Source organism: Epinephelus lanceolatus, chromosome 10 (genome assembly GCF_041903045.1).
Source record: "Epinephelus lanceolatus isolate andai-2023 chromosome 10, ASM4190304v1, whole genome shotgun sequence".
Lineage (NCBI taxonomy): Eukaryota > Metazoa > Chordata > Actinopteri > Perciformes > Serranidae > Epinephelus > Epinephelus lanceolatus.
Window position 1 is genome coordinate 12,902,251 of NC_135743.1, and position 22,770 is coordinate 12,925,020.

General features: G+C 42.2%; 1 protein-coding gene across 1 annotated transcript in view; it reads left to right on the plus strand.

Annotated features, from left to right (window-relative positions):
- The first annotated feature begins 4,125 nt into the window (after positions 1–4,125).
- The window catches only part of chrnb2 (cholinergic receptor, nicotinic, beta 2), a 29,080-nt gene continuing 10,435 nt past the window's right edge, over positions 4,126–22,770 (plus strand). Inside the window, exons 1-3 of the mRNA XM_033640991.2 lie at positions 4,126–4,478; positions 18,212–18,357; positions 21,470–21,514. Of these exons, the coding sequence (XP_033496882.1) occupies positions 4,415–4,478; positions 18,212–18,357; positions 21,470–21,514 (255 nt within the window). The 5' untranslated portion in view covers positions 4,126–4,414. The remainder of the gene's footprint in view (positions 4,479–18,211; positions 18,358–21,469; positions 21,515–22,770) is intronic.

Consider the following 22,770-nt stretch of genomic DNA (forward strand, 5'->3'; position numbering starts at 1 on the left):
GTGTGTTTGCGGTAAGATATGTCTAACCAGTAAACACCAGTGTACTGGTTTGCATGTCTTAGAGTGTGTCTGTGTGTGTGTGAGTGCGTGCAAGTGTAAATGTGCCCAAGTGTGCACCCATGTGTGCATTTATATCTGTGTGTGCATGCAGTCCTGTTATGTGTGTGTGTGTGTGTGTGTGTGAGAGAGAGAGAGAAAGAGAGAGAGAGAGGGAGTCAGAATTTTTCTGTTCAGGGATTACCAGGTTGCCATGGTGATTAGTTAGAGTGAGGTAGGGCCATCTCTACAGGGAACGAGGAGAGGGAGGAGAGAGGAAGCGAAAGAGGGAGGAGAGACAGGCTGCAATATAAAAAGAGCTATGAATAACCGTGGCCATAGTGCCATAGTAGCAATGTAGCTCCCCCACAGAATAAGCCTGCTTGCTTTGTGAATGGAGAGCAGCAACATGTAATGTCAGAGCGTAAAAAGTCACACACTCCTCTTCCTGTCAGCTCATGATTTTGGAGCACTTTATTGATCACAGGGTCAAAGTGAAGGGTCGATCCCCGATCAAAACACATGTCTTGCTCAGAGACACTTCATCAAGACAGATGCTTACTTTCTACGTGGGCCTGAACCCAGGCTTTCCGGTTGAGGAGCCCTCTCTAATCTTGACCCATCCTGCTCTACCCAGTGTGTCACAAATGGCAATGTTACACAACAACAGACACCACTGACTCTCACCCTTCCTTCCATCCGTGTGATGTGTTGTGGTTAGTCCTCCATGTTCTCTTAATTAAATCACAAAGTAGGTCAAAACAAACAAGAGGCCTGAGGTGCTGGACACATGATTCTTGCAGAGCTCGCCAGTCTGTTTTTGGGAATGTTGCGTTCGCTAACCATCCAGCCCACAATCTTAAATGCTTGCTTGAGCTTGCTTGGTCTTACATATCATCACCGTCCAGGGAAACCACCTATCTCTTATTCTAGTGATTTTTTTTAACATTATTTTTTTTATAATATGAAGGATCTTGTGTTTCTTAACTTAAATTACTTCTTAGGCTAAATGAATCATTAAAACCCATCGTAGTATCTGACATTGTCACAAAGGGTCATTTTTAAGCGCTCATGGAAAGAAACAATTTGGAAATGCATGTGTTTTTTTGAAAACAGCGATCACATGCGTCATTTCTATCACCTGCACTCTGGATATGAGCTTATAAATATGGACGGATTATGAGACAATGGGCCCCTGGGCACAGATATGCAAAAGACCCCACCACCAAGACACACAGACTTTGGTGTGGTTTTGTGTCTCTTTAAAGTCATTTTGTGTCTCTGAGGAAATTTTCAGTCATTTTGTGTCTTCTTGTGGTTGTTTTGTGCCTCTTTGTGGTTGTATTACACATTTTTGTAGTTATTTTGTGTCTCTTTGCGTGTCTCCTCCTGGTCAGTATGTGTTAATTTGAGTGACATTGAAGCACTTGAAGGCCAGTGAGAACCTGACACTTGGGGCCCCTTGCCTGAGCCTGGTTGGCCTGTTCAGTAATCCATCCATGCTTATAAAGTGTCAGTGGTGAAAGACGTATCCAGATCCTTTTGATAAGTAATACTGGCAATACCGAAAATAAAAAAATAAAATAGAATAAAAGTGGCACCTTCAAAATGTTACATAAGTGGAATTACAGAAGTATTATTTGCAAAATATACTGAGTACTGAAAGTTAAAGTACTCATCGTGCAACAAAATGACAGCTATCTGTTATGTTATTTTAGTTTTCTCATTTTATTTTAGGTTAGGTTTTATTGTCCCCAAGGGGAAATTTTTTTCCACATTCATTTCATTTAACCTTTATTTAACCAGGAAGTCCCATGAGATTAAAAGTCTCTTTTACAAATTAGACCTGGCCGAGGCAGCAGCCGATCAAAGCACATTAAAATACAACATATAATACAAAAATCCACAATAAAACAACAACTATTCAAACACAGTGACCTTTTGAGAAAAACAAGCACATGTCTCTGTCACCACATTCTTTATGATGCCCTTAAATGGATATACATGAGTGTTTCTAATTTTAGATCTTTTTGAAGATTGTTTCATGTCCAAGGTGCAGAGTAGGAAATTGCAGTTTTCCCAAGATCTGTTAAAACCAGGGATACGTTACAAAGCAACCACCTGGAGGAGCGTAGCTCGTAACTACCAGAGTTTGCCCATGCTTTATAGATAAAAATATACCAGTAACATGAAAGCAGTGCTGTTATGTTGCATCTAGTTGAGGTGGAGCTAATTTCAACCACTTTGTATACCAGTGAATTGCTTATAACAGCACATCATATTTCATTAGATGATCACGTAAAATCCTAATCTGCAAACTGCCTGGTAATAATGAAGTGTGGCTGAGCAAAAAAGGAAAATATTTGCCTTTGTAAAGAAGTAAAAAGTACCTAAAATTGTGAAAAGTGAAAATATAATGCAAAAGTATTCATTTCTTAGACATTGTCTCAGACTATAAATCAGTCTGTGATTCATAGATCAGATTTTTGTGTGTTTAAAGTGTTGCCCAGAGATGACAGAGCTACTGGAAGTAACTGCAGCACCAGAAGACAGAATGACAGCAGGAGAGGAAGGGACAGAGGAAAGAGGAGAGAGAAAGAGAGAAAGAGGGGGGGGGCGTTGGGGGGTGTTAGGGGAAGACAAGCACTCGTGGGGGTCCCAGCTTTTAAATAATTCAGAGAGACTCACAGCACTCAGTGCAGAGGAGGAGCACTGTCAGGTCAGCTCATTCACTGCAGAGGAGAGGTACAGAGGGAGAGAGGAGAGGACTGTACAGAGAGAGAGGAGAGTGCACAAAGATAGCATGAGAAGACCAAGACATCGCTGTGGAAGAGTTTTGCCTGCATGTGTGTGCATGTGTGCATTTGTGTTCACTGTGTGCATTTTATGCATGAGTGTGTTGTGCGCCAGCTGCGCATGTGTGTATTCTTTGTGTGTGTGTGTGTGTGTGTGTGTGCTGGTGATGAAAATAGACAAAATGAAGGAGAAACAGGTCGTTTCCTCCTGGAGCTTTCTGGTTTCTCTTAGTCACCACGGCAACCGCCTCCTCCCTCCATCCTGCACTCCTGTTTACTAAGTTTACTCTTCCCCCATCCATCCCTCCCTCCCTCCCTGCCTCCCACGCTCTTTTGACTCCTCCTGTACCCCTCTTCATTTGCTGCATTCCCTCCGCCCCTCATCATGCTAAACAGTTGTGATATTTTTGTTATCATGTCGCAACATCCAGAAGAAGTCCCACTCTTCTATATGTCCATCCCAATTTATGTCTACCTGGCTACCCTTCCTTCCCCCTACCTGCCTGGACTTTCTCCCCTCCCCATCGATCTACCCGACTCCTGCATGTTTGACTTTGTGAATGGAGATTAGAGGTCACCTCAGTGGCCTACAGGGGCAGAAACAAAACAAGACATTTAATAAAAGATAAGCGACAGGATGGGAAAAATAGAAAGAAGAAGAGGTCACATAGGAGAAGGCGACACATACCCCTCCAGCTTTTAGAGGGTGGAGATTATTCACAGAATAATGACTACATTAGGCTCAGCAGTCCTGGAAAGAAAGGTGGTGTGAGGTTATTAATGGGCACAGATGCAAGCTGTGTCAGATATACAAGGAAAGTAGAGCAGGGAGAGTCACACCCCAAAACACAGCTACAGTATTAACAATTATACATGTCCAAATTGTGATTATTATGCTGTAATCTATATTTTATTTTCTCACCACACTATTGTTGTATGGAGAAATATATTTCCTCATGGCACCTTGATGAAAAATACAATAAAATTAGAGGATTTAGAAGATATGAAATACCACTGCTGCCACAATATTTGGCCTGGGGCTGATATTAAAGATAAAGCAGGTGGGGATGAGAGATGCCATTAAGTTTGACGAGGTCACTATTGAGCAGGAAAAACACTGTATGTGCCTGAGAGGTCTGAATATTATATGGTGATGTGTGACTTTGTGCAGGGAAGACACTGGCATCGCTAGCTGAGCTGTGGAGCCTCTGAGGTATGCCACATCCTCCCCTCCCGCCTCCTCCCTCCCTCCCCCCCATGCTCCTCCGCGCGCCCCCCGCCCCGCCCCCGCCTCTTCCAGCGCGTCGCATCGCTGAGCGGTGTTCAGCACGGACAGCCAGCAGCGGCACGACCCAGCGCAGAGCTTACCTGGCCCCCGCCGAGGTATTTCGATTTCTCCCCGCTTTTACCGGGCGAAGAAGTGTGGACCGACGGAGAGCCCTGACGTCACCATGCCAGGTAGAGAGTGAAGGGAGCCTTCGGGTCGTGAGGAGGAGGGGAGTAACGCTGCGGGTGTGATTGGGGTGGCCTCTCCATCGCGGTGAACACCTTTCGGGCTCGGAGCGCGCAGCTCGGACGCACGTATGATGATGGACGGCCGGCCGCCGTCGCCGCTGCTGCTGTTGGCTCTCCTCGCCATTGCGGGAGGTGAGTAACTTGTCCGTTTCATAATGGCTCCATCGATGCGCTTTTGTGTGCATCGTCACCTTAATAGGGCCGGAACCCACCGCGCATTCAGGGGGAGCGGAATAGGTTTCTTCAAAGTGTGGAGGCAAAGCGAGTGGTTAGATGCTGAGGAGAGGCAGACGTGGAGAGAAGGACTCTTCATTGCTGTGTCACCATCTTTCTTATAATAACAGCAGCGAGCGCGACGGAATGATGTGGTGGAGAAAATATTGCCCACTCCATATCACATGCGCACACTGTGGGAACACAAATATATATATAAGCTTGATGATTATCCGTTTAAACCCTGAAATAAAACCCTTTAATAGGGTATCTCTGGTTGTCAGTGTGGTGCGTTTAGAGGCCTTACTTTATAAACTAACACCATGTGGTATTGTGTCACAATTATATCATTGCATGGACTTATAAGTGACCCTGCTACTATGTTTATCTGTGGGGGTAAATCACACTTTGGCACCAGATAATAAAATAAATTATGGCACATTTTTGAGGACATTTTAAAGCATTTAAATGTTGCCCACACACTGCTTTTGCCTCTGATTGGCTGATTAGTTGCATGAATTAACACACACAGCAGGTAGTTACTGAAGTCTTTGTGAATGAGCATGCAGTCTACTAAACATTAACCAAACCACCGTAGCATCCCTCCTCTCTAAATATACATTAGAGAGAGGGGACGGAATTATGTTATCACCCTCTTACCCCCCTCCCCTCTCTCTGTCTCTCATTAACACTGAGGTCTTGCATTGAGTGGGCAGGTTAATGAGAGGCACGTTGAGCTAAAACAACTTCTACATCCTGTCATCAGAGGACAAATGATGTGTCATGCAGCAGCACAGGAAAAGCCTTCTGTCTCTGTGTAGCAGCTCAGACAGATAGATGGTCTTTTTGTCTTCATGGAGGACATGCACTGAGTAGACCAGTCTTATTTACGACGCAGCTCGCGCAAATGGGTTAAGTGTAAAGCCATTAGGGTGTTTGGACATATTTTACCTCCGTAACTTGGCTCTAATTTGGTGTTAATTTCCTCTCAGCAAGGGGGTTCTCCTCAAGTGGAGAGGAAAAGCACATCAGCTGATTGGCTGAATCACGGCCGCCTTAATATTTTCAGCCAATCCATAGTAGTGACAGGGCAGAGGTCAGCTCAGTGCCTCCAAGCAAAAGACTGTTTGTCACTGGCTGTGTAGCAGCACACATAACCACACGCACTAACACACCTCCATCCACACACACACACACACACACACACACACACACACACACACACACACACACGCCTGGCCATCTGCCTTGTATTGACTAACTGTTCATCATCACCCATGGCGACAACATGCTCCTGCTTTCTCTCTGGCACACACACACACACTCCTGCTTTTTCTGTCACAACACACACACACACACACACACACACACACACACAAGAGAGCTTTACGTCACGCCGGTCATCACAATACATTCAGAAGAGTATTTACAGAGACGTACAGTAAAGATCACTTTCGCCTCCATCAGCCTGCCATTGATCAGTTCAAGCACCAGCTCCAAACACACACATGCACACACACACACACAAAGCAAACACATGTACATTTACACAGTTTGATTTCCATCACAATAACAAATTTCTTTATTGAACATTCTTCAAAAACACACAAGGTGTTTTACAGATATAAGAGATATTAGATTAGATTCATTTATTGCCATTTGCACAGCTACAGTACGTTGGAATTTTCGTGCATATCTCTCAAAGTCAACCTGGAAGAAAAAGGCAAAGGACAGTTAAAAGAGCAGCATAAAAACAGAGATACACACTTTATAAACAAAGATACACACAATAAATTTTATAAGAATACACACTATGAATCACTGCACAAGACAGTGGACTGGGAAGAGACTCTGTACGACATACAGATATAAGAAGTATTGTTTCAAGCTCTATCTTGAAGTTATGATCAAGGAACAAGCACTAATGTGGGCACATACACACATGAAAAAGACATAATATTTTAACAGTAATTGTACAAAAAAAAAAGTACAAAATTATTAAGTGTATTACAGATATGAAAACATAAAAATATGATAACAAAAACTCACAAGAGTGTATAAAATATGTCAAAAATATAAAGTGTACGGAGGCAAAATTAGGTCTCTTTGTATTGAAATACAAATTAAACAAATTAGAATAATGTAATAAATAAACCAAGGGCGTTGATTTTGTGTCAACACTGGGGGGGGGGACACATACTGTATTTGAGCATCAAACACTTAATTTCCTGCATTCTGGCACATTTTTATGCACAAATGTATGGTGGAAATGTCTTTAATTCGGTCAAAATAAAAGTCCCCTGCTACTTTCATGTTTGTATTGGGGGAGACAAATGCAAGTTATAAATATTGAGGGGGATGTGTCCCCTGCATCTCCCTTCCTCAAAAAATCTACACTTATAAACAGAACTAACAAAAAGTTACTTATCAAAAGTGACAAGAGTGTATCCCGTTTATGAAGCTGCTCTAAATTTGCTGCGTAATCTTTCAATTGCCTCGAGCGCTCACTTTTGTTGGTTGATTGTTCCCTGAATTCAAACAAGAGGTATGTGCACAAGAAAACACTACCAACATGAAATATCACTTTAAAGGAGCCTCATAAGCAGTGGAGTACTAATGAGTCATCTTCCCTTAAGGGAGAAAATCTGATTAGCATCATCCTCAGAGACTGTAAACTCAAACCACACGCAAACACACGTTTGAAGAAATGAGCACATGGCCGCGCGCGCACCTGGGTATAAACACATTTCAGAGATTCCCTACAAAGAAGCTGCAAAGCACATAATTGTAAAACCGGCTCTTAGGAAAGACGTGCACAGACTGAGTTATACTTTTATGCATTTGCTCACATTGGTGGTGATGGAATTAGAGGGAGAGAAGTCATAACGTTACACCTCCAGACGCACAACAATACTTTCTTACATAAGCCAAACATGCACACACAAGAGGAGTCTCACATTCAGTGGCTGCGCAAGGGCACTCAAGGACATCTCACCACCTGTCTCAAACGCTGCTGCGAGGATGTGGCCGTCCTGATGGGAGAGGAGGATGTCTCTTGTCATTTCCCCTGCAGGCCATGCATAATAAACAGGTCTGTGGTGCCGAGTTGACCTGATGCAGGGGTTACTGGATATGGAGCACGGTGTGCGACAGTCTCATCACCCAAGGACGTAAAGTGTGCTGGGATTAGTTTTACAGCAACACTTTTTATAAGCTCCATCTCAAAGCAGACGTGTTTGACTGGTGGCCAAGTCGTCCTCTTCGCATGTGTGACTGTGTGTATGCATGCATGCGCCATAATCTTTGTCCTCTGCTTTATGAATGCACTTAGTGAATATCAACTAACCATTTCCTTGGCAGTGCTACAGTCTAGAAAGTTCTGCTCAGTCAGTTTAGCCTGTCATCACTTTCCTGCTGCACTGTTCCAGCCCACTGATCCCTGCAGCATCTCAACCTGCACATTACAACAGCCCTCCTATTGTCTCTCTCTCTGTCTCTCTCTGTCACTTTCTGTCTTTATCTCGCTCTCTCATTTCCTCTGCCTGTATCTCTTTGGACCGAGTCCCAACACACAGCAGCAACAGGATCAGATCAGAGGATAGGGGCTGCATCTGTGATAAGAAATGCACAGCGGTCGCACAACAGAGGCCTGCATTTGTATGTGAGAATGTGTGTGATCCCGTGTGTAAAACTGTGCTCTCATGTGTGATTTGGGCAAGACTGTGTGTGTGTGTGTGTGTGTGTGTGTTTGTGTGAATGAATGTGTGGTAGTAGCAGCACACAGCAGCGTGTGGCCCCGGAGATTAGAGGGAAGCAGAGGGAGAGCACGGAGGTTTAATAGAAACTTAAGCGGTGGAGAAGAAGAGGAAGATAAGAGACATTTGGAAAGTTAAGAGTTTTAATTCAAGTTTATTAAGGGGAAAAAAAGAAAAGGTGGACTTACACTGAGGCGGCGTTTTGCTTATGTTCCTTTGTTGCACGTGTGTGTCATAGTGAATTCAGGATAAACCCCTTCTCTGGTGATAAAATGTATGTAAGATAAAATCATAAAAAAAAGATCTTACATGTGAAAATACTCCGGCCTGGAAAAGTGCAATACAGCATATATCAACACAACAGTAAGTAATGCTTTCCTGATTTCGATCAGGACGTCTGCAAGATAAGCTCAAATGTGATCTAGATGCACGTACTGCTGTCAGACAGGCGACCTCCTATCTCCGCATGTGTGCATACGATTCACACACTGCAGGCTTCAACCTGGTGATAACATGGCCTCAGGATTTATGGGTAACCAAATAATAGCTCAAATAATAGCTGTTATGAGAGGCATTATGCAATTCAAATGATGTATTTTATTGCAGTCCCTGAAATATGCACCACTATAGTTAGAAAGCCGCACCGTCTGTCATCCAGCAGCTGAGCTCCTTGGGCTGTAAATAATACAAATAAAGCATACTGCATATCCCCGGTATGAGGATTTCAGAGCCTCTGAGCTTTTCGACTGTAGATTCCATAATGTTTGACTTTACCTTAGTTATCCAAAAACCTAAGATGCAATTTTACTGTAAAATAAAATGGAAAATGTTCATATATTTAGCATCAGTTTAAACTTTTGATTTGAGCTTTTTAGGCTCAAGCTATACTGTACGGTTGGATCGATATTTGGCCCCACAGTATGCATTCGTGATAATGGGCCTGAAAAAAGACTCTGGAGTTTTGTAAGACCTATTAAACTATGATGATACATTATTGCTAAAACATTTATATTACAAACATCTAAGAAATGGCATGCAGCAGTTATCGTGGTGATCCACAGACTCAGATCTTTAATTTAGTTGATCTCTTGTCATTGTCTCTGCATATGTCTTAATAGGCCTGTTCATTACGGCTTGAACTAATTATTATTTTAATTACTCTTTTATATAATCAATCAATTGTTTGGTATATATAAAATGACATGTCTTTTCGGCCATATGTCACAATTATGTCATTTTATTAGCTGGAGGCAAAACACAACTCGCTAACACAGGCCTGTAGGCTACACAGGAGTCTTAAAATGTGGTCTTGTTGTGTTATTGGGAGCCAGAATAGAAGGAGTCATGGCTCAAAACTTAAATTTTATCGTATACCAGCCGCCACTGCCCGTCAACAAAAATGAAGACAGCTACAGTTAAATGCGATAACACTAAAATTTTGGCGTATTAGATTTAAGATTCAAGAAGTTTATCGTCATACACACAGTAGAAAACTCAGTAGTTTGCACCGTACAATGAAATTCTTAATTGCCAGTCTCCCTTCACACACAGTAATAAAAATAAGAATTAGAGTCAGATGTAAGAAAATAAATAAAAATAGCAAAAACAAAGACGTAAAGTGCACTGTGCCTAGCTGGTGTTAGCTTCAATAGAAAACAAACCAGAGGAGACCATTCTGTGTCGCCCTCCTTTGTAAGACTGGCACAGTAATCAACCACAAAACCAGCCATCACACCTTCAGGAATCCTGTCACATCATGCACCCACTGGGTGAGAGCATACAGGTCGGCCAGTCTGGCCTGGTTCGTCAGTGTTTCAAGTAACACTTGTGGTCCTGGAGAGTGAGTGACCTGACATGGTGCGTTCATAAATTCAGTCTGATGCTCTGCACTAAAATGAAAACCCCGTTGGAGTGTTATATTTCATATATTAACGAATAGTTAAGTTAATGACACAATCACTTCACTTGGAGCTTTGCTGCCCTGTCTCCCCAGACAGAGTGTCCAGAGGACTCAGTATACGCTATGTAAATAATGGATGTAGCCAACATGACATCACCCAAGGTTGTGTGTCATTTGAAGCCTTGATCTTGGCATTTTGGCCTTTTCCATCTCGGATTTTTGGAGCCAGACCTGACAGCATTTTGACGAGAGGGTGGAGCTGACCCCGATGCTGGCTGCTAGCTTAGTTAGCATGGTGCATTTACAGTTATGGTTAACTGTGGTAATGCTAATGCTGATTTTCACTGGTGAAAAACAGGCTTAAAACCATTAAAATAAAATGTATTTACTGGAAAAATGAACATAGAGGATCTTTAAGTACAACCAAGCGCTGAACTTTTATTTTTAGACGACCAAAAGGTTACAATGAACTTCATAAGCTGAAAGCACACTGAAATAGCGACAGCTACGCCTATGCTCTGTGAATCTAGAGTCACGCCATGGTTATGTTACCAAGGGAACGTTGTTGCTGTGGTGGCTACTTGTCAACGGATGGCACCCACCTGTAACTCAAAGCAGCCACACTCTTAAATATATCTAACTTTAAGCCTTAATAGCATTTAAAAAGGTGAGTTGTATAAAGATTTGGGCATTTTAACATGGGGGTGAATGGGGATTGACTTGGTCTTGGAGTCAGCCTCAAGTGGCTGTTAGAGGAGCTGCAGTGTTTGGCACTTTGTGTTGGCTTCAATTTTCAGTCCTGAAGGTTGCCGTTTGGGTGATTTTGTTATGTTTGGCCATCAAACAAAACCCAAAAACCTCTAAAACCAAAATATATTCCATTTACAATTATGTAAAACAGACAGAAGCACAGTTTCTTGTAGCTCACATCTTACAACACACTCTCACACTCTTTATCTAGATGAGTTTTAATCTTGTGTCTCTTGTGTATTTGTCAAAATTGTCCTGTTCATTTGTGTGCACCTTTTTTTCTTTCTTTGTATTTAATTTCTGCAAATAGAACATGAAATCAGATTTCATACAGGGGCTTTGTGATGAGTTTATAACAGCAGTAACAGCATTAGTTTTTGTATTATGGTGTTGTTTGTAAGAACAGCATTGAGCACAGGACTAAAGTCGATGCCTACATAAAGTTTGTTGCTGTAAAAGTGTGTCCCCTCATCAATATTAGTAATTTAAAAAACTTAACTGGCCGCTCTTTTCTCGACTTTGGAGTTTGTCAAATTTGGCAACAATAAAGCTTCTTCCGCCCTCAGTTAGTCCACAGTGGGATAGCTTTGTTTTTGGAGTGCTGTGATATTACGGCTGGATGGGGGATCAATATTAATATCTCAGTTCTATGGGCACTACAGTGCCAATTGGGTGTTGCCAGTAGATCAATGGATCTCTCCATTATTGATTTAAGAACATTTCAGCATAAAAGGTCCCAGCTGCAGCCAAAAAGCCTCTTTGGCAGAGCGTCAGAGAGCAGAGCAGAGAGCGACCCTACTTTCCCTCCAACCTTTTCTCATTTGAGCAAGCTGTATAAATAGAGATCATCACTGTAATAGTCTTAGCGGGATAATTCAATTTAGCTCTCGCTTCGCCCTCGTTTTCCCCACATTTGTCTTTACGGTGTGTGTGGACTCTGGCCTCTAAGTAGCTTTGTAAACCCAAAACAACACGTGCTGTAAAATGTAACGATTGATGATTTTATATGATCAAACAGGTCACAGCGGTTTTTCCAAAAATCCTGAGTAAGACTCAGGGGACACACTCTGTGAGGTGAATCAGGATGCTGAGATGAGTGGCTGTTTAAAAGGAGGGAAACGGATGTAGCTGAACATGGCTACCGTCTCGTCTGTTCCTGTGCTGTGCCACTGACGCGTGTGTGTTTGCATGTGCGTGGTGGTGTGTAACTTCCCTCGCTCCAGGGTCTAATGGGGAGCCCTGCTGAAATATTCATAGTGTCACATTAAGTTTGCAATATTTGCAATGGAAAACAACCAGAATACAACCTGAGCTACCAGCAACATTACAACCACTCAGCTTGGCCTTTAGCATGACAGCGTGTCATATGTGGAGACGGCGAAAGAGGGAGATCAGTCTTTGTTTAGAAACATTAGTAAGTGCTGAGGATGAGCAGCCGGGTTAACATGTTTGTGCAGTGATCAGGCTGCAGTGCGTGGATATTTTTATCAGTCTTGTTCTCCAGATAAGAATAAACCAGTAAAGCTCTCTGTTTTGGTCTCTAATTTGTCTCAGTGTTGTGAAATATTAGTCTAGACTTTCATCCTGAGCCCATGCATGCAAATATTTTAGTAAAAATAAGCAGAAAATATGAGGACCCAGAGAGTGGATGTGTAAGCCGAGATTGCACAATCCTTTTTTTAAATCTGCATCTCGATCCAGATTTGCGTCAACACACATGTGGTGGGATGCCTGACTTTTTTTTACTCTAGTTTGTGTGGGAGTTGAAACGGAAATATTGGAACTGTTCAAACATTTTTAACAGCCTTTGTCACGATGTTACCACCCTGATAAAAATATATATATATCTGTAGCATGGGTGGATTATGAGACAGTGGGCCCCTGGGCATAGATATGCAAAAGGCCCCACCACTTCTCCTAGACAGGAGCAAGACACACAGACTTTATAGTGGTTTTGCGTCTTTTTCATAGCCGTTATGCATCTTTTTGGTGTTTTTAAGGTAATTTTGTGTCTTTTTTTGGTCATTTTGTGAATCTTTGAGGTTGTTTAACCTCTTTTGTAGTTATTTGTGTCTCTTTGCAGTTCACTTGCATCTCACTGTGGCCATTTAGCCCCTTTCCGACTGCACAAAAATCCACTGAAACCTGCTAACATCTGGCTATTGTGTTTAATAGCAAAGGTTCCAATTGGCATTTACACCCAGGACACATGACTCTGCAGTAGTCATGTGTATTTATCACCTCCAGCTCGGTATACCAGCTATACTTCTGGTATAGTACCCTGCAACCAAATAAATCTGTGCAAAATGTATTTTGCAGTATGAAAAAAAACCTTGCTTATGGTGCGGGCTTTGATCGACAATGATGGAAATACAACACCCGAGTGGACCCATATGATTTTTTGCCCCTTTACCGGAAAGATGCAATGACGGACCACCACAAAATACCAGCTGTCTGCACCCAAGCAATGCTCGAACATCTTTCCAAATGAGTTTGCACTGAGTTTGAAAGAGTGACTGAATAAGTAAGAAATATGTAAATTCGTAACCACTGTAATATTTTCACTGGCCTTCATGCTGCTTTACTGTTTACTAACCTGTATTTTGGCCTGTGATGTTGAACGTGACACAATCTAGTGCACTTGTAGAGAAGTCCATTGTCCATTTTTCGCAGGTGTTTGTTCTTGTTGTCCAGTTTTTGAGATATTATCCACATATTAAAGAAAAAAAATCAGACAGAAGCTGACTTAGATTAATACATTTGGATTGAGACTTGTAATACACGCTGTAGTTCCTTTGCATCCAGTTAACTGAATCACTTTGGCCTTGGACTTTGTTTTGGCTTCTTGTAAAGCTGGTCTTAGTCATCTTTGGGTCTTTGACTAAGGAGCTTTTCAGTAAACCCACATAATTACTCCTAATGCAGCCACTCAAACAGTATCATCAAAGATGACGGGAGGTTTATGGCACAAAGACGCATTAAAATCTTCTTTTTCATAGATTTAACTCCACAGACGCTTCAAGATGCTTAATATTTATTTATTTAACCTTCATTTAAACAGGAAGTCCCATTGAGATTGAAAAACTCTTTCACAAGAGAGACCTGGCCGAGGTAGCAGCCAATCAAAACACATTTAAAATGCGACAAATACAACATATAATACAAAAATCCACAATAAAACAACTATTCAAACATAGTGCCCCCTCAAGAAAAACATATATGTATATATATATATATATATATATATATATATATGAATATAATTTCAGATATAAAGACAATTCTCACAAACTGTGTTTACAAAGAACAGCTGGATATCATTGTGACACTTAAGCACGACTTTTAAGATGTGATCTAGTTAGTCTGAGCATGAAACTACCATTTGCATTGTGAGTATGGCTGATGGAAATGCAGGCCTTTTCTGCTTCATCATTGTTTAAGTGAACTGTATTAGCTTTCTGTCTCATCCGACAGTGTTATTGCCTTGTGCTTCTGGGAATAATATACATTACTCATATGGTCCAGGCACAGACAGTAGTGTTTATTTCCCTCATGAATATGTGCACACAAAAAGACACACACACAGACATATACACATAAAAGAAAAGCAAACCGGCACAATAAACAACCAGAGTGCTACACACATGTGCTGACAGGAAGTGTATTGATGATGGTGGATTAGCGAGGGAAGGGGCAATAAATGGACAGTGGCTGTCAGCGACGGGGAGATGGAGATAACAGGAAGGATGAGAGCGAGGGAGAGACAGCCAGGGGAGTGAAGAGAAAATACGGGCCGCCTCGGATGATGGAAAGATGGTGAAAGTGTAAAAGAAAATGAGACGGAAGAGAGCGGACGCAGGGAAGAGGAGATTAAAAAAATGATGGGGGGGAATTGCGTGTTCAGTTTACGGGGCATGAATAGAGTCCTCATTGATCCAGAGACAGAGGCTATCATTCCTGCTCAGTGAACACAGCAGTGCTACAGGGCAAGAGGGAGGGGGGGGTGGGGGTGGAGTGGAGATCAGGGGGAGGACGGAGTGTCAGAGGAGCTCAGAGACACATTCAGAGGGAAAACAGGAGGAAGAACATCAGCTGAGAGGACGTTTAGTTTGTTTATAGCTTTTTAATTTCCATTTTTAATTTCCGTTTTCATATTTTTACATCATTAATGCAACAAATCCCAACATTTTTTTTCCTCAAATGTACTTGTTCTTCTTTTTGAGTGTCTTTCCCTTCATGTATTAATCATTTCTTCCCTCTCTGTCTTTATACATTTAATCTCCACTGATTTTTTGGGGGGTTATTCGATTAACTGGGTGATTATTTTACTAATCGATTAAGTTGCTAGTCTATGAAATGCTCATTGTAATTTCCAAAAGCTAAATATGGTGTCTCCAAATTGCTTGTTTCGTCTGACCAACAAACCAAACCCACATTAAATAAATCTATTTAATCTACAACTAGAAAAGTGCACTTAGTAGAGTGCACATTTCCACCAGGTGGCCGCACACCCCGCGGGCTGACCATGGCCACTCAAGACAATTGCTGTAATTCCTGCAGACATGTAGCAGCGTGTTTCAGAGGCCTCCCAGAAACTAATAAAAATATATGCTATTTTTGACAGAGCCACAGGGCTTTGCACAGAGCAGATCAATTTCTCCCGCTAACAAGCACCGTATGTGACATATAGATATGAGGATGAATGTGGTTTTAATAACTACAGCACAGCCACAAATCTTCAATCCATGCATTCATGACTGGACATTGAACAGTTTTAACTGTCTCTAGGCAACAGCACAACAGAATAGGAAATAAAAATAGATGCAGTTACAACAGCAAAACAAAAAAGAAAGCACAAATATTAAGAAATGACCAAATCATCAAAATCAGACAGACAAATGCTCCCTGTGTTGTATGATGTCAGACAGAACAATACCTTGCATCGTCCCTCCCGGCTCCCTTACAGTCAAGATGGCGGTAAAGATAGCAAAAACAGGGATTTACTCATCTTGTATCATGTCGTGTAACTTCAGTTGATCATAAATAATTTATCTGCAGATGCCCTGGTTCCACATGAGTCCAAATTTTTTTATGGATGACAGTTTTGAGCCACAATGAAGGCCAAAATTTGGCCTGTATCAGACAGTGAGTCAAACAGGTTTTTTTAAACATTTATGGATCTCTGCAATTATATCCATCCTGGAAGAGGGATCCCTCCTCAGTTGCTCTTCCTGAAGTTTCTACCAATTTTTTTCCCCATTGAAGGGTTTTTTTGGGGGGAGTTTTTCCTTATCTGCTGTGAGGGTCCTGAGGACAGAGGAATGTCGTATGCTGTAAAGCCCTCTGCAGCAAATTGTGATTTGTGATATTGGGCTTTATAAATGAAATTGAATTGAACTGAACCATGAAAGGTTCTTGAGCATACAGTCATAAATAGGCACACAAAATATTACGTGGATTGTTCCAATAGTTTGCCAGGCTAGCTGCGAACCGACGGATACACACACTCATAAACACACACACACGCACACACGCCCAAATGAATAATTCCCTCTCGCCTGGCAAAATTAATAATATAAAACGGAAAAATAACCCCTACATTTAAGAAGTTGGAACTAAGGATTGCTTGGCATTTGTGCTTGCATAGCTACTGCCTAAATTTCACTCGGTTGAGCTTTTAGTTTTGTGCCTACCCTCCTGATACCCCAACTTTTGTTTGGTATGCATTTTTAATTTCTCCTAGCTATTTGGGATTAGTAGGACCCGATAAGTATAAAAAACTAAGCATTGTCAACGATAAGTGCTTCCTAATTAACAGTGTCTTAGCTTGTTACTGTTGCTAAAATTGGTCAAATTTGTTGCCATATCAAACTACTAACATTATTAATCATAAATAAACCATAAAATGTGATCAGGTTTTGGACCTTTTCCACTTTTGTGTCGAGATCGGCTGCAGACTGACTTGGCAGAGATGGTTGCCATCTTGTTTTTACATGGATTAGTGTGTTGTGCTCTTACTCCCACTAGATGGCACAAAAAAAGTGTCCACGAACGAGGACAACAGGTCTAAGTTAAGTATAATAAAGTATGGCCTCAGAATGTGATGTCCCCATTTGAGGACACTGGGTCTCAGGAAGATACTACACATGTAAAAGATAGTAATAACGGTATATTCTGTTTTGGTTTTTGTATTTATTATTATTTTGATTGACCATTTATACTGTATTTATTGTCTGTTAGAGTCCATGTCTTGTGTATAAGGACTTAAAACTGAAAGGATTCTCCTCAATACCCTTACATTTGAAAAAAACAAATCAAACATAACTGTGTTAATTTTACCCACTTCAGCTTTTACGTGTTTGTTTTCCTGTGCCCTTAATAGCCTCTTAAAATAGCAGGTTTAAATATGATAGCGTTGGTACCAAGTTAACGGTAAGCAGCCAGTCTGTGTTTATCTTCAGGCGGAACGTGTGAGGGAATTGTGAGAGGGAAAAGATGCAGCACAGGAGCGAGCAGATGCCAGAGAGGCAGGGAGCGAGTAGCGGGAGCAAGAGGGAGGAAGGAGGGAGGTGCAGAACAGTTGTTTTTCTTCCATGCATCGTGTCTCTCAGTAAAATGCCTCCCCTCCTGTGTGTGCTGTTGTGACAGCTCTGCCCAAAGTCGACCACTCACACAGATACGACTAGTCTGCATACAGATGGAGGGACGGCTGACAGGAGGAAGGGAGGGAGGGAGGGACAGAGGGGGAAAGACAGGGGAAAGGAAGTGAGAGATGGAGTGAAGATAACCCAAAGCTACAAAAGACTGGCAGTTGGGGAGAAGTGCAACACAGCAGAGGAGAACAGATAGAGACAGAGCAGAAGCACGAAGAGAGCGATAGAGACAGAAAGGATAGCGATAGAGACATTCAGACTGGTTGACTCATTCTTATGATGTCAGATCTTGTAAGAAGTGTGTATCGAGCTGTGTTGACGTGCTCCAGCCGGCAGTGATGAGTAATGCCATGGTTCAAAGGCATTGCATTCTCAATACACATGGATAGCCAGCTCTCAATGCTGGCAGTGAGGGCAAACACAGAAACCAAACAGCACCACTGATTTCCTGCCCTTGTGTGAATACGCTATACAGCCGATGTGGTTAAAAGTCTTTTTTAAAAAGCGCCAAGAGAGACACAGATGGCTGCAGCATTTTTTTGTCTCATGATAGAGGCAGATGATGATGATGATGATAATGTGTTCTCATTACAGGCGGCCTCGGGGCAGACACAGAGGAGCGGTTGGTGGAGCATCTCTTAAACCCAGCCCACTACAACAAACTGATCCGTCCTGCGACTAATGGCTCCGAGCTGGTTACCGTGCAGCTGATGGTGTCCCTGGCCCAGCTCATCAGCGTGGTGAGTGTGCACGTGTTTCCGGGCTTGTGTGATTGAATCAGTGTGCACCTCTTACAGCATGAGGACAATCCAGTGTGTTACTCATCATTTAAATTCTGATTTAACATCAAAATGACTCCAAAAGATGGTCTTAATTACATTTAGAAGGCATTTGTAAGGTGCAAAATCTGCTGCTAATTCTGTCTAATGCTGTTCTTCTTGATCTCTCAGCTCTGCCATAATGATTTGTATTCGTGTCTCATGGTAAAAGCTGAAAATGAAGTTGTTTAATGATGTAAATCCCAGGAAACCTCAAGTCAGGCTGATGATCAATTAGTCCTTGGCTCAAGGCCTGATCTGTTTCATAGAAATCTATTCAGTGAATTTTGAGAATATTTTCTCAAAGACAGGCAAACGGCCAGTGGTGAAGAAATATTAAGATCTTGTGTTGATTTCAAAGTAGCAATAACACAATCTAAAAAATACCAGTCAGGTAAAAGCTACTTTTACCTGACTTAAAATAGACAGTTACTTTACAGAGACAGCAAACTAGCTAGACAGCATGGCCAAACACAAGAATGATACTGAATGTAATGAACTGTGACTGACATCTGGACCCTGTGGCTGGACCAGTTGGGAACCACTGAACTAGGTACTCAGCTTACGGTGCTCAAAGCACCAAAAAAAATACATTTGAAAAACTCAACAGCAATGTTTTTTTCCAGAAATCATGACCCGATTACGCAAGATAATCCACAGACCTTGATGAGGGCAGTTTTATGTAGGAACTATTTTCTTCTGCTCAGAAGGAAGCGTGCATCTACTGCAACGTATCCTCCAGTTTCATGTAGGAACTATTTTCTTCCGCTCAGAAGGGAGCGTGCATCTACTGCAACGTATCCTCCAGTTTAATGCAGGAACTATTTTCTCACCAACTGTATGACCACGCAGAAGGAAGCGTGCATCTACTGCAACGTATCCTCCAATTTAATGCATGAACTATTTTCTCACCAACTGTATGACCGCGCAGATGGAAGCGTGCATCTACTGCAACGTATCCTCCAGTTTCATGTAGGAACTATTTTCTCACCAACTGTATGACCACGCAGAAGGAAGCGTGCATCTACTGCAACGTATCCTCCAATTTAATGCATGAACTGTTTTCTCACCAACTGTATGACCTCGCAGAAGGAAGCGTGCATCTACTGCAACGTATCCTCCAGTTTCATGTAGGAACTATTTTCTCACCAACTGTATGACCACGCAGAAGGAAGCGTGCATCTACTGCAACGTATCCTCCGGTTTGATGTAGGAACTATTTTCTTCCGCTCAGAAGGAAGCGTGCATCTACTGCAACGTATCCTCCAGTTTAATGCAGGAACTATTTTCTCACCAACTGTATGACCGCGCAGAAGGAAGCGTGCATCTACTGCAACGTATCCTCCAATTTAATGCATGAACTATTTTCTCACCAACTGTATGACCACGCAGAAGGAAGCGTGCATCTACTGCAACGTATCCTCCAGTTTCATGTAGGAACTATTTTCTTCCGCTCAGAAGGAAGCGTGCATCTACTGCAACGTATCCTCCAGTTTAATGCAGGAACTATTTTCTCACCAACTGTATGACCGTGCAGAAGGAAGCGTGCATCTACTGCAACGTATCCTCCAGTTTAATGCATGAACTGTTTTCTCACCAACTGTATGACCGCGCAGAAGGAAGCGTGCATCTACTGCAACGTATCCTCCAGTTTCATGTAGGAACTATTTTCTCACCAACTGTATGACCACGCAGAAGGAAGCGTGCATCTACTCCAACGTATCCTCCGGTTTCATGTAGGAACTATTTTCTTCCGCTCAGAAGGGAGCGTGCATCTACTGCAACGTATCCTCCAGTTTAATGCAGGAACTATTTTCTCACCAACTGTATGACCACGCAGAAGGAAGCGTGCATCTGCTGCAACGTATCCTCCAGTTTAATGCAGGAACTATTTTCTCACCAACTGTATGACCGCACAGAAGGAAGCGTGCATCTACTGCAACGTATCCTCCAGTTTCATGTAGGAACTATTTTCTCATCAACTGTATGACCACGCAGAAGGAAGCATGCATCTACTGCAACGTATCCTCCGGTTTCATGTAGGATCTATTTTCTTTCCACTGAACTACACCCGTCAACCATATCAATGCACAGAACTAAGTGTGCATCTCCTGTTAGCTTACCTAGCACCACTGAGCTAGCTAACGTTACAGCTCAGCCAAGGAGGTCGCCATTAATGTTTACATCTCACACAAACCTCTCGTCCATGAGTAGATGCACACTTTCTTCTGATAATAGTTGGCAGATGTAGGACATTGCTGGGAGTTTTTCAAATGTATTTTTTAGCGCTTTGATCACCACAAGCTGAGTGCCATCTAGTTGTATAATATTAGAGAGAAGGCAGACATCTCTACGGCAAAGAATCTAAACAGATAAACAGCACTTTGATTTTGGGGTGAACTGGCCCTTTAAAGTTACAGCGCTCACCCTGTGAGTGTTACATTATTATATATTACACCATTGTATTATTAGAGAAAGAGAGACGACTGGTTGCTCATACAAACGTGGAACGACAGGAAGCAATCCAGGCACTCTGAAAAAATATATGTAGAAAAACGAGGAAGGAAATATTAAAAGATGCTTCACTGAAATGTAGTACTGTAGTTCATTCACTCCACTGATATGATACATAAAGATCAGTTTATGTCAAGCACCTCTCAGCCAAACACTTGTTAATATAAAGTATTTTATACTCCTGGAGGAGCTTTTTAAAGCCTGAGAAATTAACCCCTATGCTGTCATCAATGTTATTTCAGCCTGGGCGAGAAAGTTCTACAAACCAGTGATGCAGAGTTTGAAAGACACGGGCATTTAGCAAGCAATGAAAGACGCTATCAGGTTGCATATTGCAAGCTTGACTCAGCTTCTATGCACTAAGAGTCAGGATATCTCCGCTTTGCTGCATCAATTATGTGCCACTTAAAAAAAGAATCTGTCACACACGTCCTTCAGCTCGGTGGAAGTGCTGTAATGAATCACAGAGGAAGCTCTTTGATCATAGTTTGTAATGTATATGTCTTCTTTTTTTCTGCAGCATGAGAGAGAGCAGGTGATGACCACCAATGTCTGGCTAACACAGGTGAGACTTCCCACTCTTCTCCTCATGTTACCGTCCTAACGTAGTAAACATTCTGCGACGCAGAGGAAATGAAATGAAGACAGAAAGATCATTGAATTGTAGGCTGAAGAATTCATTAAATATTTGATTTTGGGTGATTTTACCTTTGATTTCACAGTTTCACTGGCAGATCTGTCACACACTGCAGGGGCTTGAGTGGTAGTTCCAAACGCAGGCACTGCATAATGCCCTCTCTGCTGTATTCTACTGTATACATGGTGATTTATATTATATAATCATCGGCCACAGTATTATTACACCAGTAGACCGTAGCACATGAGCACTGGTCCAGTTACTGGAGGGGACAGATGCATCTCTGTGTTCCATATGTTTCACTGGTTGTCACTGAGTCTAATCTTGTCTCCATTCGCGTGGAGCAGCAGCCCTGAGAACTGACATGACTGGTGAAGTGTCAGACACTGAGAGAGACATCAAACAATACGCGTCCTCCAAACCCCCATTATCTGACAGGAGAAATATGAGAAGTGAATTGAAATTTACGAGACAGATCTTTTTTAAGCACCCAAAACACAAACGCTGAACCCTTTTTCACAGTCGGTGAATTTGTTAGTTTTGGATGAGACCTACCGTAACCTCACCCTGTGAGTAATGTGACCCTGACTGAGCCGTGACCCTCTTCTACATGGCTGGCTCTTTGTATGCGTACAGCTGAGGCCTGTAACATGCTAGGACATGTACACATTTACACACGCCGCGTATACAAATGCATTTGGCCACACACATTGTCAACATATGTGCTTGCTTTTGAGGGCAGGTGTCAGAACAAATTACACGGACGTGTTCAATTTGTAAGTAAATTTAGATCCATATCAAACAGATGACATTTTCTTTAAAGTAGCCTTTCGTGTGCGATGTCACCGTCGTGGACGATGCATTTTTTGATTGTTTAAAGCATCATGCATTTTTCTGTCCCGTGTCCACACACATGCACACACACTTGCACCTGAGCAAGTCAGGATTTATGGCATGTAACGGGGCGTAGAATGGCCATCAGTGCTCTATGGATCCCTTGCTATGAGAAAGCAGGGGAGCCAAGGACAGCTGTCCAGAGCCAAGACAAACTGTAATGACCATAATGCATCACAGTTACTGCAGATGACCTAGCTTGAGAATTACGGCTCTGACATGGCCATAACATAGAAGAGCCAGACTGAAGTGCCGTCGCAGGTTGCAAAGGCTTCAATGTGGAAACATCA